The sequence below is a fragment of the Mycetomoellerius zeteki genome, unplaced genomic scaffold (assembly GCF_001594055.1).
Source record: "Mycetomoellerius zeteki isolate Tzet28-1 unplaced genomic scaffold, Tzet1.0 scaffold223, whole genome shotgun sequence".
NCBI classification, from domain to species: domain Eukaryota; kingdom Metazoa; phylum Arthropoda; class Insecta; order Hymenoptera; family Formicidae; genus Mycetomoellerius; species Mycetomoellerius zeteki.
Window position 1 is genome coordinate 1,926,811 of NW_017257198.1, and position 14,491 is coordinate 1,941,301.

The following is a 14,491-nucleotide window of genomic DNA, read 5'->3' on the forward strand; positions in this document are numbered from 1 at the left end:
TGTTTGACAGATGCAATGCTTGTATTGCTGCAAGAGGTGCACATTTCGAACAAAATCTTCATTAAAAAGTTTATAAATAAAATAATTAAAATAATAAATTAAATATATTTTTTTCTTTTTTCGTGATTTCCTGCGAAACAAAGCAAAAAGGAGCATATGTCTATAGGACTTTTTTTCTTAGTTTTTTACTCCTCTACACGCTCCCGAAGTTTTGCCATTTAATTTGGAAACACCCTATATACAGCAATTAAAAAATCAAGTATAAATACTTACACATGATGTTAACACACTAGCAGCAGCTTTATCAAAGTGAAATCCACGTACAGATCGCATACTATCGGCAAAGAGGGACAAAACGTAGAGTTCGCCACTTTTCAAAGAAATAACTAAACGATCCGCAGATATAAATGCTACCTGTGATCCTTCTAAACTCATCTTTACTCCTTCCTGTGGCTCTGCAAAAATAAAAGTAACAAAAATGTATTTAATAATTAATACATGGATATCATAAATCATACATATTATCAGAAATACTAAAAATTCTACTTACTTAATGGAAAATTTGTACTTGAGTCTGCTAAACTGTTAAGTGATACTCCATAAGGTGGTATACTTTGATTCAAATAAATAAGCGAGTTAACTGCCATTATCAGGGTACCACCTAGGGGTTTTTTTACAGGTACAGCTTGATAACAGTCAAATGGCAAATTGGAGACAGACCAAATAATAGGATGAACCCTTTGCTGTATATTCAGAGATATGGCAACCATTGCACAAGTATCTTGTCTTACCGCAATACGCCTGTATAAATCAAAATAGTCCATGAGATTGATATAGACATATAATCTCTCTTATTTATTTTATAAATATAAAATGTATTCTTACCCTGAAAATGTTCTTACTGGCTCGTATAAAATTAATAATGTAGGTTCGTAATATCCATGTAGGAATTGTAAGTCTATCACATTATCCATCTTTTCCTCCAATGTTTTCAATACTATCATGTATGAGGATAGTATCGGAGTCTTATTGGTAGATGTTAATTTCGTACTATCGAGTAAATCGCCATCATCAAGGCTAGGATCCTTACGAAAGGGTAGTACAACTAATTTTCTACCAAATATCAGCATTACTGCACATCTTCCCTCGGGATCCACTCTTACTATTGGTATATGATGATGATTTGTCCATCCATCCTAATAAAATAAAATGTAACTTGAAAGTTTGAGATATTTGCAGTATTAAGAATAAAATTTGATTGATATAGCTCAATGTTAGAACTTATCAAACAAAAGATTCTGGTTTAATTCCTAAAATTATCATCACACATGATATTAAAAATTTAAATTGAGAAATATTATGATTAAAACAAAGTATCTAAAACATGAATTTAATTTCAACGTGACTGAGATAAAACATTATGGTATTTTGAGATATTTAGTTTAATAATGTTTATGATATTGTTTTTTGAAAGAACAGAGAAAACTTCTAAATATAAATGATAGCTCTAAAAACAAAGCTTGATTTCCAGAATAGAAGCTCTTATAGTTCTTTTCCATAAAAATTGCAACCTTTATTTCTTCTTCTTCAAAGTAATGCAACGACACAGTTCTTAGATCATGAATATCCTGATCATATTCAACAACAGATAGCTTTGCGTCACGAAAGCTAAGCAGCAAAGAATCTCTTTGTGATCCAATGAGATGAACGGCCTGCATGGACATGATATTTCCGTGTAAAGTATACTGTGTCAAGCACTCCAGCTTCATTTTAGGGGGGCGTGTTTCTGCAAAAAGAGAATATATGTATATATTTTCCTATTTTATATACTCAAATGTTAGTAGTGTTTAAAGGGGAAATTAAAATAAAAAAGTACCTGTGTATTTTTCCCTTCTTGTCATGTCCACATCAGGAATCAGACGAAACACCCGTATAACATTCGCGCCGGCAACAACGAGACACTTCTCGTTGCGGTTGAAAAAGTGGCATGTGATCGCGTGCTCGACTCCAGTTGCGGGATGGGTACTTCTGCATATAGAATACATGACTGAGCGTCACCAAACGATGCAAATATTGTCACGGATATATTTTAGAGAAATGTTTATTTCACAAATTAGCAGTGAAAATCGTGAAAGTTAGCATAAACAATGTAACACGTCGCGTCGTCGAACGTGAAGCAACGTGACGTGACCTCAAGAAAGGTTAGGTAACAGTTTAAACGAGAGATCTGTTCTTTATTCCTGCACTTTCCTGTCCAAATTGGTGCAGGGCATGGTGGAACCATGAGGTTTGTTCTTTTTGACTGAACTTTTGCACCAGTTCATCTTTCTTCCTTTTCTCTCCAGGAGAAAAGAAGAAGAAGAAGAAAGATGAACTGGTGCGAAAGTTCAGCCAAAAAGAACAGGCCTATGGTGTAATGTAGGATTCACACTATGTACGGCCTCCGACGTACAGCGATACCAAGGGCCAGTTTCACCAAGCCGATTAAGCTTAATCGATGATTAACTGTCAATCGCAATTGGTCAATTCTACTAAACAGCAAACGTGATTGGTCAGTCAACGGCCGATTAAGTTAACTGGCGTTGGTGAAACTGGCCCAATAATGCCTGTTCTACATTAGGGTCGCAAGTCATAAGCCGTAAGAAATTGGCCAATCACAGTTAAGTGTGAGAAGAATAATCGATCTATGATTGGCCAATTTCTTACGACTCACGTTTCACGACTCAGTTACGACCATCTTTGTGCTAAGGCCCTACCTAAAGGTGAATGCTAAATGCCAGTCGATGCAATCCTTCTTCGAAGTTCGAGTTTGTCGTTCTTTTGTGTATTGTTGTGGACTCCTTTTTTAGATCGCATTAACATGGACGTGAATATACGTCGTCTCGTGACTTATAGTAATTGATACCTAATCGGATTATCGACTCCATCATCGTGTTCTCCACTCCGTGCCTCCTTATTGTTCTGGGCATTTAACCAATATGTCAGACGTTAAGAGCCTTGAACATCCTACATTGAAGGTAAACATTTGTCTCTTACTCACTTATACTCCTCCTATATACAATGTCATGATGCTTTCGAGATAATTTATTTGAAAATTTTATCGTCTGTAGTATTGTGTATAATTCTGTATAATTGATAAATACATTTACGTATTTTCAATTAATTTTAAGTAATCTTTTATAATTTTTTAAAATGTATATCTGAAAAAAAAATCGCTAAAGATAAATAATATTTTATCAAATGTAAATCTTTAAAAAATAGATAATTTTTAGAAATAAAATTTTTTACAACAGATGTGAATATTATATGCATATATATATATATTAGACTGACAAGGAAAATAAAATTTTTTTTTTAATCGATCTTAGCTCAAAAGCTTCCATTTTATGTCAAAGAACCTCTAAATTTTTATCAAAAAATATTAAGATTAAAGATCGCTAGTGAACGATTTTTAAATCAAACTTTCGATTTTTCTTAATTAAATTTTCCTTAATGTTTAATTTGATGCAAAAATCGCTTAAACCGGATTTTAAATAAGGATAGAAAAAATCTTTTTCTATCCTTAAAAAAGTTCTAAAATATATCGTTTGGTTAGTTTTGAAATCCTCAAATCAAATGCTTCAATTTGGTGATAAAAAACTCTTTATTAGAAAATGAAATGAGTACATAATAAAAAAATATACTACATAATATGTAGTTTATTTCAATTAATTAAATCATATATTTTTATATTATCAAATTGTATTATATTGTCAAATTGAGGCATTTGATTCAAGGATGGCGAAACCACAAAGCGATATACTTTAGAACTTGTAAAAAAATTTTTCCATCCTTAAAATCGTTTTATAATCCAGTTAAATGCAACTTTTAAATGCCCTGTAGGAAGTCCCGGGAAAATTCCAATTGGTTCTGGATGAACAGACCTACAATTTGAGGGGAGTAACGACCCATTTGAACGCTTGGAACCTTGCTAAAATCGACTTTGAACTCAAAATTTGATCATTTTTTTACAATCGGGCTATATTTCTTAAGGTGTATATTGTAGGGTTAAATGAATTATTGCATCGTGTTCAGCAACCAAAAAAATATACAGTACCACATTTCAAATCCGATTTAAGCAATTTTTGCATCAAATCAAACATTAAGGAAAATTTAATTAAGGAAAATCGAAACTTTGATTTAAAAATCGTTCACTAGCGATCACTCACTTTAATCTTAATATTTTTTGATAAAAATTTAAGGGTTCTTTTGACCTAAAATGGAAGCTTTTGAGCTGAGGATTAAAAAAATATTTTCTTTTTTTCCCTTGTCAGTCTAATATATATATATATATAAAATTATTATTTATATATAAATATATATACACACACACATACACACACATTTATATAAAAAAATATAAATACATATTATATAGTTTTGTTAATATTAAATGTTATATGTTTTTACTTATTTAATCTAAATCTCTCTTGTAAAAATTTTGATGAATATGTATACGATATTATATGCTTTAATAGAATATGTATCAAAGGATGCTATCTAGCAAGACATATATATTGACACAAGTCATTGTATCTTTGTTTAATATTCAATGAAAGATAAAGACATGACTCCTAAAGAATGACTCCTATGTTGATATATGAATACGTTCTAAATTAAACACAAAGCCCATGATGCATCATTTGTCCTTGTTTCATGCATAATTTGGAATGTATCTAATGTTTTTTGCTGGAAAGCTCTCAAAATCTACTTATGTATCAATAATGTAATTTTAAAATGCAGGTTCCATACGAGCTTCTAAACAAAAAGTTCCGTTCTGCTCAGAAAACTCTTGATAGAGAAGTATCACATGTTCAAGCAGTATCTAACGAACTTGAGAAAAGTTTGAAGACTGATGGAACTTATGTAGCAACCGGTGAAATTAGCAAATTGCTCGGTGGCGTAGTCGCTAGGCTTCAAGTTTTAAAGCGTAAAGCTCAGGAGTCCATAGCAGAGGAATTACAAGCAGGCATGGTGTGTAAAAGAAGATTAGATCATTTAAAGGATCACGCTAATACCTCTCCGAGCGCTGTGAATCAATGGAGACGACAGAGATTAGACAGAATGCTTGTGGAATATTTCCTTCGCAAGGGATACTACAAAACGGCTACTAAACTGGCAGACAGTAGCGAACTTAGGGATCTAACAAATATTGGTATATAGTTTGATAAGTGATCATTATCACACTTCATACAAAAAATTCTTTATTAATCTTTGAAGCTATATTATACAAGTATCAAAATACTTATATTATTGTAATATAGTACAAATAGAAAGAAAAAATAGAATCATAGTAATATTTAAGCACATATGATTAAGTAAAAAATTAAAAAAAATGGCGAAGATCAATATGAATTGAAAAATTTATCGCAAAAAGATATTCAAAAAATTCTCTTTTCAAATCAAATTTTTAAAATGTTATAAATTCTCAGTGAGAAAAAATTTTCAATGTTTGTCAATTTTCAATATTTTATAACATTTACAGATGTATTTATGGTATCGAGGGAAGTGGAAAAATCTTTAGCCAATCATGAAAGTGCGAGATGCATCGGTTGGTGTCATGATAATCGTTCGAAGCTAAGAAAACTAGGCAGCACTATGGAATTCAATTTACGCGTGCAAGAATTTATCGAATTAGTGCGAACCGACAGACGGCTTGATGCGGTGAAGCATGCTCGAAAATACTTTGCCAACTACGATGATTATCAGCTGCAGGAGATTCAGTGCTGCATGGGCCAGTTGGCCTTCCCGGCTCACGCATACTTGAGTCCCTATAAGGATTTACTGGATGAAAAGAGGTTCGCAATTGTGCTATTTATATTGGCCATTTATAAACGAAGTTACAAAGTTATCGCATAACTTTATGATATGAAAATTGTAGTTTATTTAATTCATATAAATCAATAATTCATAAGAATTTTTTTATAGATGGGACAAACTGATCGAGACATTTCGGCAGGAAAACTACAGATTGTTTCAGTTAGCGAGCCAGAGTGTATTCACGGTAGCTCTGCAAGCCGGCTTGTCGGCTCTCAAAACTCCCCAATGTTACAGCGCGAATAAAGAAGGTCGAAATCCTAGCTGTCCAGTTTGCAACGAAGCGTTAAATGAATTAGCCGCACCATTGCCTTTCGCTCATTGTTCGCAATCGCGACTTGTTTGCAGCATAAGTGGGAAACCACTAAACGAATACAATCAACCTATGATGATGCCGAATGGATATGTGTATGGTGAACAAGTAAGTTAAATTATTGAAATATTAATAAATTAAATAATTTACAATATTATAACTCTTAAAATATTAATATTTTGAAGAATAATGCTAGCAAAATATATAACGTGTGTCTAAAGACGATATCAATATAAAATACAGAAATAATTTTAAATATAAAAAAGTATTATTTTATTATATTAAATTATATTATACAAGTAATATTATGCATGTGTATGTGTGTATGTAATAATTAAATTTTAATAATATATAATTAAATATACAAAATTTTATCTTATAATATTTCTCTCTGAGAAAATTTTTATGATTGTATCTTTTCCAATGTTTGTACTTATATTTTTTGTTGTAGGCATTAGAAAAAATGGCTCAAGAAAATAACGGCACTGTGATCTGCCCAAAGACCAAAGAAGTATTTCCATATAAAAAAATTGAAAAGGTTTACGTAATGTAAACTCTTACATTGACACAAAGTATATACATATGTTGTACTATATGCTTGACGCTTATATGTGGCCCTCTCCTTGCTCCAATCTTTCTGTTATTTAAATAATAATTGTATACTATACTAATAATACTGGAACGAAATAACATCTATTTTTAAGGAAAAGTTGATCGACTTATTCACATCCATCCTGTATAAAAAAATATGTAATGGAGAATATTACTGTAATTATAATTTGTTGTTATATAGTATAATATTAATTATTTATTAACGGGGATAGTTAATCCTTATTCATTTATTTAACGTTCTTTCTACAATAAATTGAATGATTCAAACTGTTTCCCATAAATCTACTTATTCATAAAACGCAACCATGTATTTCTTATCTTATAAAGTTCTTACATATATAGGGTTTATCAGAATTCATATTTTATATTGGATGAAAAAAAAAAACGGTCCCCTTTAGATATCGAATAAAACTGTACTAAAATGATGCACAAAAGTAATGTTGAAAATTCAAGTTTTCTGAAAATTAATAGATTAAAAATAATGTATGAATTCAATTAACTTAATTTAAAAAATTAAACTTCTTTTTTCTAAAAATTAAATTGAAGAATTCAAACGCGATAGGATCAAATTTTTACAATATTCGAAAAATAATTTGAGTAACTTAATGTGTATTTATAATCAAGAGATCTACAATTTTTAATCACCCTACATATGCATATGTATATTTAGTTGATGTATTGCATACATTCCAACATAGAAATGACAAAACTGCTGATAAAACAGTAACAATGTATGAATCAACTTATACGATTAAAGATTTGAGCACGAGTGTGGCATGGCAGACAGTCTATCATGCCAGAGGTCCCGGGTTCGATCACAGTAGGAACCAAAATATTTACGCTTGTGTCTCCTCTCGGAAAAGGCTGGCAACCTCTCAGAGAGGTATCTCTGCCCATAGAAACACCTCTCGAAAAATCTGCCGTTTGGAACCGGCATTAAAACTGTAGGTCTCACATATTCATGGCAATTGAATAATCAGCGTGCGCACAAGCATATGAGAGAGGTGTAACACAGACCAGAGACCTAACGTAAGAAGAAGAATGCGTATTTAAATCTTATATTAATATAATATTGAATACTAATGCATGAATATTTTTAATAGATTGCTTAAAATCTAAATGGTACAATATGCGCGAAACAATTCATCGAATGAAATTTATTCGTGTGACAGAGAATCCATATAAAAATATTTTATCTACCCTAGCAATTTTTTTCTTTTCTCTTCCTTCAATTCACGAATTTTCCGATTTTATTGGATTATTTATCAAATTCCCTTGATCATTTATTGTCTGTTGTTCTATATGGAGGATTGTCTTTGTAGGAATTCAAAATATGTTTTAGAATTGTTATTTTTATCAGTCTGATAAGATAACGATCGAGGAAAGACATTCCATTATTTTCCCTTAATAAAGTAATGAATAGAAACACACATTTTCAATTGCGACGCAGTGATTCTATCAAACAATTTATTATTTTATAACTACATTTTTTGGAGACGACTTATACATATAATCTATTAAATGAATTAGATCAATTTAATTAAATTTATTAGATTGTAAAACCTGTGCAATCTAATTTGTTTAATTTTTAGAATCACTGTATTACAAAAAATGAGTTTTTCTTCAAATGTGTTTGTCATGCGATGAATTTGTGTTACGTTCATTGATTAGTAAAGGCTAAATTGAAAACGGATGAAAGATATAATGGAGTAATATTATCGTTATGCATAAGTATAAGTTGATAGAGATAATAAATATATTATAGAGCTTACACTTTAGCATAATTAAAAATGCATGTGTAAATGCGAACGAATAAAATTCGCTGAAATTTGAATATATTCTATATCTTATATAGAGTTCCTGTCTAAAGTATTTCAACACATTATATTCTCTAATATTGTTCGGATAATAGCTCTCTTATCAATACAAAAATAATAAAATTAAAACAAAATCTGATAAAATTAGTAAAATAGAATTTGGTGAAATTGAACATTTTAGGAACATTTTGTATCGTAACACAGCATAACATCTGAATGAAAATCCTGTACAAAAAAATAAAATATAAAATTATAGACATGTTTAAGAGCTGCATCAAAATGTATCCTGTAATAAAAATTAATATACTGCATTACAAATATTATATATATATATATACAATAAAATTGTTATGAATAAATTTCGGTCAGAACACAGATAAAAAAATGTTAAATTTGTGTGATAATGTTAAAGTGATTATGATATTAATATGTATATTTAGTATAAACTTTGAAAAACATTCAAAATATAGATAGAAAAGATATTTCAAGCTTAAACTGTAATCTATTTAAAAATAATCTTTAACAAGAGCAATGTATATTGCAATGACAGAGAAAAAAATTGTGGTGATCGTCCAGGTACGGCTTAATGGAAGAGTATTATCTATTGTACAGCTTAATCTCACGATCATTTGAAATGCATAAAAATTCATCGCTACATAAACCATAAATAACATAAGCATACATTATAATCTTTTATACATATACATGAAGAAAAAAAGATTACGTAATTATTATTATATAACATAATCATAGCCCGAAAAAATGTAACTACTTTCAATTTCTAAAATTGTCGCTCATTAATCTACAAGTATAAGGTGGAAAGCTCGTCAAAATTGTGAGGGGACTAGTATCAATTGGATGGCCAACAGTCTTAACTCTCCTGCATCTCGTGACGTAATATAAGTTGTTCCAACTGTTACAAAACAGAAAATTCATAAAAGCATACTAAAATTTAACTTGAAATCATTGAAAATATTATAAAATAAAGACGTAGCGAATTTGTTTTTAAAAAGTAACTTCATTTTGATTTCTGAAAAAAATATGAGATACTGCAATTTTTTTATATAAATGCAATATATATAAATATTATGTAATAAGAATATTAAATAAAGTACCAAATCATACTAAAAAAATAAAAAATATAACCTTGTAATTACAGAATAGTGTAACATTATAAATAATATGAAAGTTTATTACATCAGATCTTGCTATATTCTATTATGATGTAAAGAAATTATTAGACTTGGCCTTTTATTTTGTATTACTTGTAAATTATGTTGATTTTCATTTTATCAAAAATTTAAATTGCAGAATTGAAAAAAGTTTGAGAATTGTAAATTTAATTTTAACAAATATAAAATTATATGTGTAATGTTTTTATGAAATAGTTGCTAGAATTAAAAATTGCCTTGTCTTTAAAATTAGTTTCAACTATTACTTATCTATAGCTATAGTAATTTCAAAATTGAAATATTTTTTGCAGGGAAATTCAGCGTGACAACTTTAGTAAACTCTATTTAAAAATGTAATGCTTATCTATTAAGAGATATATTCTCGTTACGCGTTTAGCACTACATGAGAGAACAATTCTATTAAATGTTTTTATTTTCTCTTAAATGTGATTGTAATAAATAAAAAATGCATTTAGTGTTAAACGCGTAACGAATTACAGGTTTAAATATGTGATCTTCCTGATAATGATTTAGCGATTTCTATTTGAACAATACAAAAAATGGAGCGCCGCTTAACTTCTTTTTATTAATAAGGCTTATTGGTCCGGTTTTAGTAATAGGGGCAGTAGTAATAATAGTAGAGAATTAGTTTTTATAATTCTCATAAAACCATGGATTCCGGTATTTCCTATACAAATCTGTTGTATGAGATGATCATTTTGTATCATTAATGCACTTTACATGGTCTTAATTTACTTTTGTATCTATTTCTTCTATTAACGGGACTTTAAAAATTATCAATCAATAAAAACTCCAAGCCACACACTTATAAAAAACACGCATTGCTTCCAAATAGCTTTTACTTAATTAAGAGCTTGTCCTTATATTGTTATTTATGTCCTTAATTGTTATTTAAAGAATTGTACGATTAGATATATATATATGTATGTATTTAACGTATATATAAGCAAACGAGCATTCTGGAAAACATCTCTCTTATTTGTGTCGAGGAAAGTAATGTTCATTTCTGAAAAGTCATTTCTTTTCTCGAGTTGTTCTTAGGAATAACGTTTTACTTTTCTTCTTCAACATTGTTATTTCTTCAAGCTTTTAAATTGTTATTTCACATCATTTTAATTTGTAATTATGTGTGTGTGGGAGATAGACTGCATTCTTAATTTGCAATATTTTTTTAGCTCCTGAGTTGATATAAGCATATTGCTGAACCTTATCTTTAAAACGATCAAAATTTTATGTTGGCCACGATAGAAGGCATCACCATGGAAAATAGAATTCCCGTGAAAATCCCCGTCATCAAAGAAGCCGCTCCAAACATGCCGGCCGTCGAAGCGTACTGTGAATCCACCATTCTAAATACAAAATATTTCTCAATAGTAATATTATATATATACAGGGTGTTTCCAAATTAAATGGCAAAACTTCGGGAGCGTGTAGAGGAGTAAAAAACTAAGAAAAAAAGTCCTATAGACATATGCTCGTTTTTGCTCCGTTTCAGAGAAATCGAAAAAAAATGTTTTTTTTACCTGCAAGATTAAATGGGGACCGTTTTCTAAATTTCTTGGAGAATGAATTTTCTGACTATTTAGAAAACATCCCATTACAACAACGTACTGAAATGTGGTTTCAATTAGATGGATGCCCTGCTCATTACAGCAGAGTCGCTAGAACCTGGTTAGATAGAAAAACATTTTTTTTCGATTTCTCTGAAACGGAGCAAAAACGAGCATATGTCTATAGGACTTTTTTTCTTAGTTTTTTACTCCTCTACACGCTCCCGAAGTTTTGCGATTTAATTTGGAAACACCCTGTATATGTATTTATTATATTAATTTTTCCCTTATTTTCCATTAATCATGCTTACCTAGGGCAATACATCATCGATAATGACGACAGATAACCGCTAGTAAGGCCCATAGTAATGGCAATGACCCAGAACACCCAATCATTCTTAATAAGTACCGGCAATATTCTTTCTGTGCCCATCGGCTGATAGTTACAGATCAAGAACAATGGTATGTAAACAACTCGCAGAATCACTGGAATCACCAGATACTTTTTGCTCGGCTGAAAAAGAATTAATAAATAAAAGTTAATTAATAAACAAATAGAATTGTACAGTAAATATATTAGAGATATTATCATCCATAATTTTGTAGTATAATAATTTTGTAATATAATTAAATATAGGAAAAATATAAATATATAACAATATAATGTGTAATACATAAGACTAAAATTTACATACCCACTGAACCAACGATGCGATTAAACTTCCTAGCATGGCAGTGATATTGAATGTTAAAAAGCACATAACATTGCTATAATATTCAGAGGGAATTACAAAATTCTTGTCTGAAGACTGTATATCAGATTGGACAGATGGAAAAAGCGCTAAAGTGACGAAGAAGATTAAAAATATATTGAAACATTGTGGGAAGCATGCCTTGAACACCTTCCAATAAGCTGGTTTATATTTTCCTCTTGAATTGTTCTCTAATTGCCTTTTATTCGTCTCTTTTTGATGAAGAAGCTCGTGATATCGATAAAATCTCTACAATTCAATTCAATTAACATTAGTGTTAAATAACTTTTTTATACATTTAGTTTAAAAATTAATAAATCACTGTATTCATGGGCGGAGAATCCTGTATGGAGCATATGCCAATTCTACAAGCCAAATATCCGGCATGTGGAATTTCCACATGCCAGATTTGAAAAACAAAAATTCAAATTTGCGTGTCGGAATTTTATTAAATATACTAAACTCTAACTGCACCTGCGAGCGATCTTTCATCGCACTAAGATGTTTGAAAACGTATTTATGAAGTACAATAGATCAGAAAAGACTATATAATATGGCAGTAATATATGTTAACAAAAACCTTGTACAACTATTAAATATAAATAGTTTAATGGTCGAGTTTATTCGTAAAAAAAGCGTTCGAGGAATACGCTTCGCAGTTTCAATACAATAAAATACATTTATATTTATCAATTGTACGGTACAATTAATAAATACAATAATAAATATAATATTAATGCATTTTAAATAAATTAAAATGCAAGGTTTTTGTTAAATCGATTTAATATATATATATATATATATATTAATGTATACCTATATCCATACAAGTATATTTATAATTTATATATATATGTACATATGAAAAAATTCCAACATTTACTAAGACTCTTCCACGGTGTTGGTACTTCACATGCTACAAAATTATAATTCTCCGCCCATGACTGTATTAATAAATTTATGATTAACTGACTTAAAAGTTAATTTTTAATAAAAATCTTACATTAATTGGAAGTGCAAAGTATGTGTCAAAGCAGGCCAGGAGAATAAATAAAGCCGTGATGAAGTAATATATTGCGGCAGTGCGCGCGTTCGGCGCCATTATTTGAACTAGGAAATTTATTATGGCTGTAAAAGTTCCACTAATATTCTGAAACAAAATTATCAACAGATAACAAATTACAAATGTTTTTATGCAACAACTCTTTGGCTCCTGCACATTGGACGCGGAAACGCTTACTGCGCGGCAAAATGCAACGCAGTAAGCGTTTCTGCGTCCAGTGTGCAGGAGCCAAAGAGTTATTGCGTAAAAACAGTGTGCAGAAGCCATTTATCTTTTTAATTATATTAAATGTGATTGAGGTTAATATTTACCGAGCCTAAGACAACAGCACCTGTGTATCTGAAAGGTAATTTAGCTGCCATTCCAAACACTGAGTTCTGATAAATGCCATTGGCAGCTGAAACATAAATGATCAATGTACATATAATTCAAATATCAGGAATCAATAATGACAATATCCATTAATAAATATACACATATATCTTTATTTAATATACTAATTTCAATATAAATTTGTTTATTATTTGTTGCATATATATATGTTTTACATATAATACATACAATATAGTAAATAAAAAAGTATTAAATATTAATAAATTAACAATACAACATTTACTTACTATTTAATACAACCACAGATATCATAGTAATCCAGAAGAATATTCCAGGCCAACCAGAACTATCAGTCATTGCCAAAATGACAGTAAAGACAAATATTAAGACCAAAACAAAGATACTCCATACTATACGCGTAGTTAAGTTGCCTCTGAAAAGCCAAGTCTCTTTAGTGTAAAACATATTATTATTTAACAACTTATATACATAATTTAAGATCAACAAAATTTATATCTATAATTGCAATTATCAGTGTTATTGATGTTATAATAAAGATACCTATACATAAGTTAAGGAGACATAAAATATTTTTGATGTAAAATATATTTTGTATACATACCCAAATTGTAAAAATATATTCAGCCAATTGAATAATAAATTTGGTACTTGTGATGCAAATGACAGATATGCGAGAAAATTCATCGCATAGTTTGTAGCTACACCAGTGTATTCCTTCGACAATTTGTAACTGACAAAATACTGTAAATATAATAGTTTTATACAAATAATATTACAAAATTTCAACTATACAATATTATTATAAATTATTGTGTCTTGGCTTACATCTTTAGCTGTTATAAACATATTCCATGGCATCAAGGCACCGATTCCATGAAGTACCAATATGAAAAATACTAAATTTAATCTAAAAAAAATACAGAAATATATATTTACTTAAACAAACAATATTTTTATGACTATTATATATATATATATATA

At 29.7% G+C, this 14,491-nt stretch overlaps 3 protein-coding genes across 3 annotated transcripts in view; 1 reads left to right on the forward strand and 2 right to left on the reverse strand.

Moving 5' to 3' along the window:
• Positions 1-2,155, reverse strand: part of CPSF1 (cleavage and polyadenylation specificity factor subunit 1) — a 10,096-nt gene extending 7,941 nt beyond the window's left edge. The window contains 5 exon segments of the mRNA XM_018448582.1: positions 274-455; positions 551-801; positions 886-1,196; positions 1,572-1,786; positions 1,877-2,155. Coding sequence (XP_018304084.1) covers positions 274-455; positions 551-801; positions 886-1,196; positions 1,572-1,786; positions 1,877-2,045 — 1,128 coding nt within the window. The 5' untranslated portion in view covers positions 2,046-2,155.
• An 823-nt stretch (positions 2,156-2,978) lies between these two features.
• Kaz (E3 ubiquitin-protein transferase Katazuke) lies at positions 2,979-6,900 on the forward strand. The gene is made up of 5 exons (XM_018448596.1): positions 2,979-3,017; positions 4,783-5,194; positions 5,525-5,837; positions 5,968-6,277; positions 6,621-6,900. The coding sequence occupies exons 1-5, from the start codon at positions 2,979-2,981 to the stop codon at positions 6,720-6,722; spliced, it is 1,176 nt and encodes a 391-aa protein (XP_018304098.1). The 3' UTR covers positions 6,723-6,900.
• Positions 6,901-10,012: 3,112 nt separating this feature from the next.
• The window catches only part of LOC108723150 (NADPH-dependent diflavin oxidoreductase 1), a 17,898-nt gene continuing 13,419 nt past the window's right edge, over positions 10,013-14,491 (reverse strand). Inside the window, exons 6-13 of the mRNA XM_018448675.1 lie at positions 14,336-14,417; positions 14,112-14,251; positions 13,777-13,922; positions 13,468-13,553; positions 13,097-13,243; positions 12,037-12,342; positions 11,653-11,855; positions 10,013-11,140 (exon numbers count right to left, since the gene is read on the reverse strand). Of these exons, the coding sequence (XP_018304177.1) occupies positions 11,014-11,140; positions 11,653-11,855; positions 12,037-12,342; positions 13,097-13,243; positions 13,468-13,553; positions 13,777-13,922; positions 14,112-14,251; positions 14,336-14,417 (1,237 nt within the window). The 3' untranslated portion in view covers positions 10,013-11,013. The remainder of the gene's footprint in view (positions 11,141-11,652; positions 11,856-12,036; positions 12,343-13,096; positions 13,244-13,467; positions 13,554-13,776; positions 13,923-14,111; positions 14,252-14,335; positions 14,418-14,491) is intronic.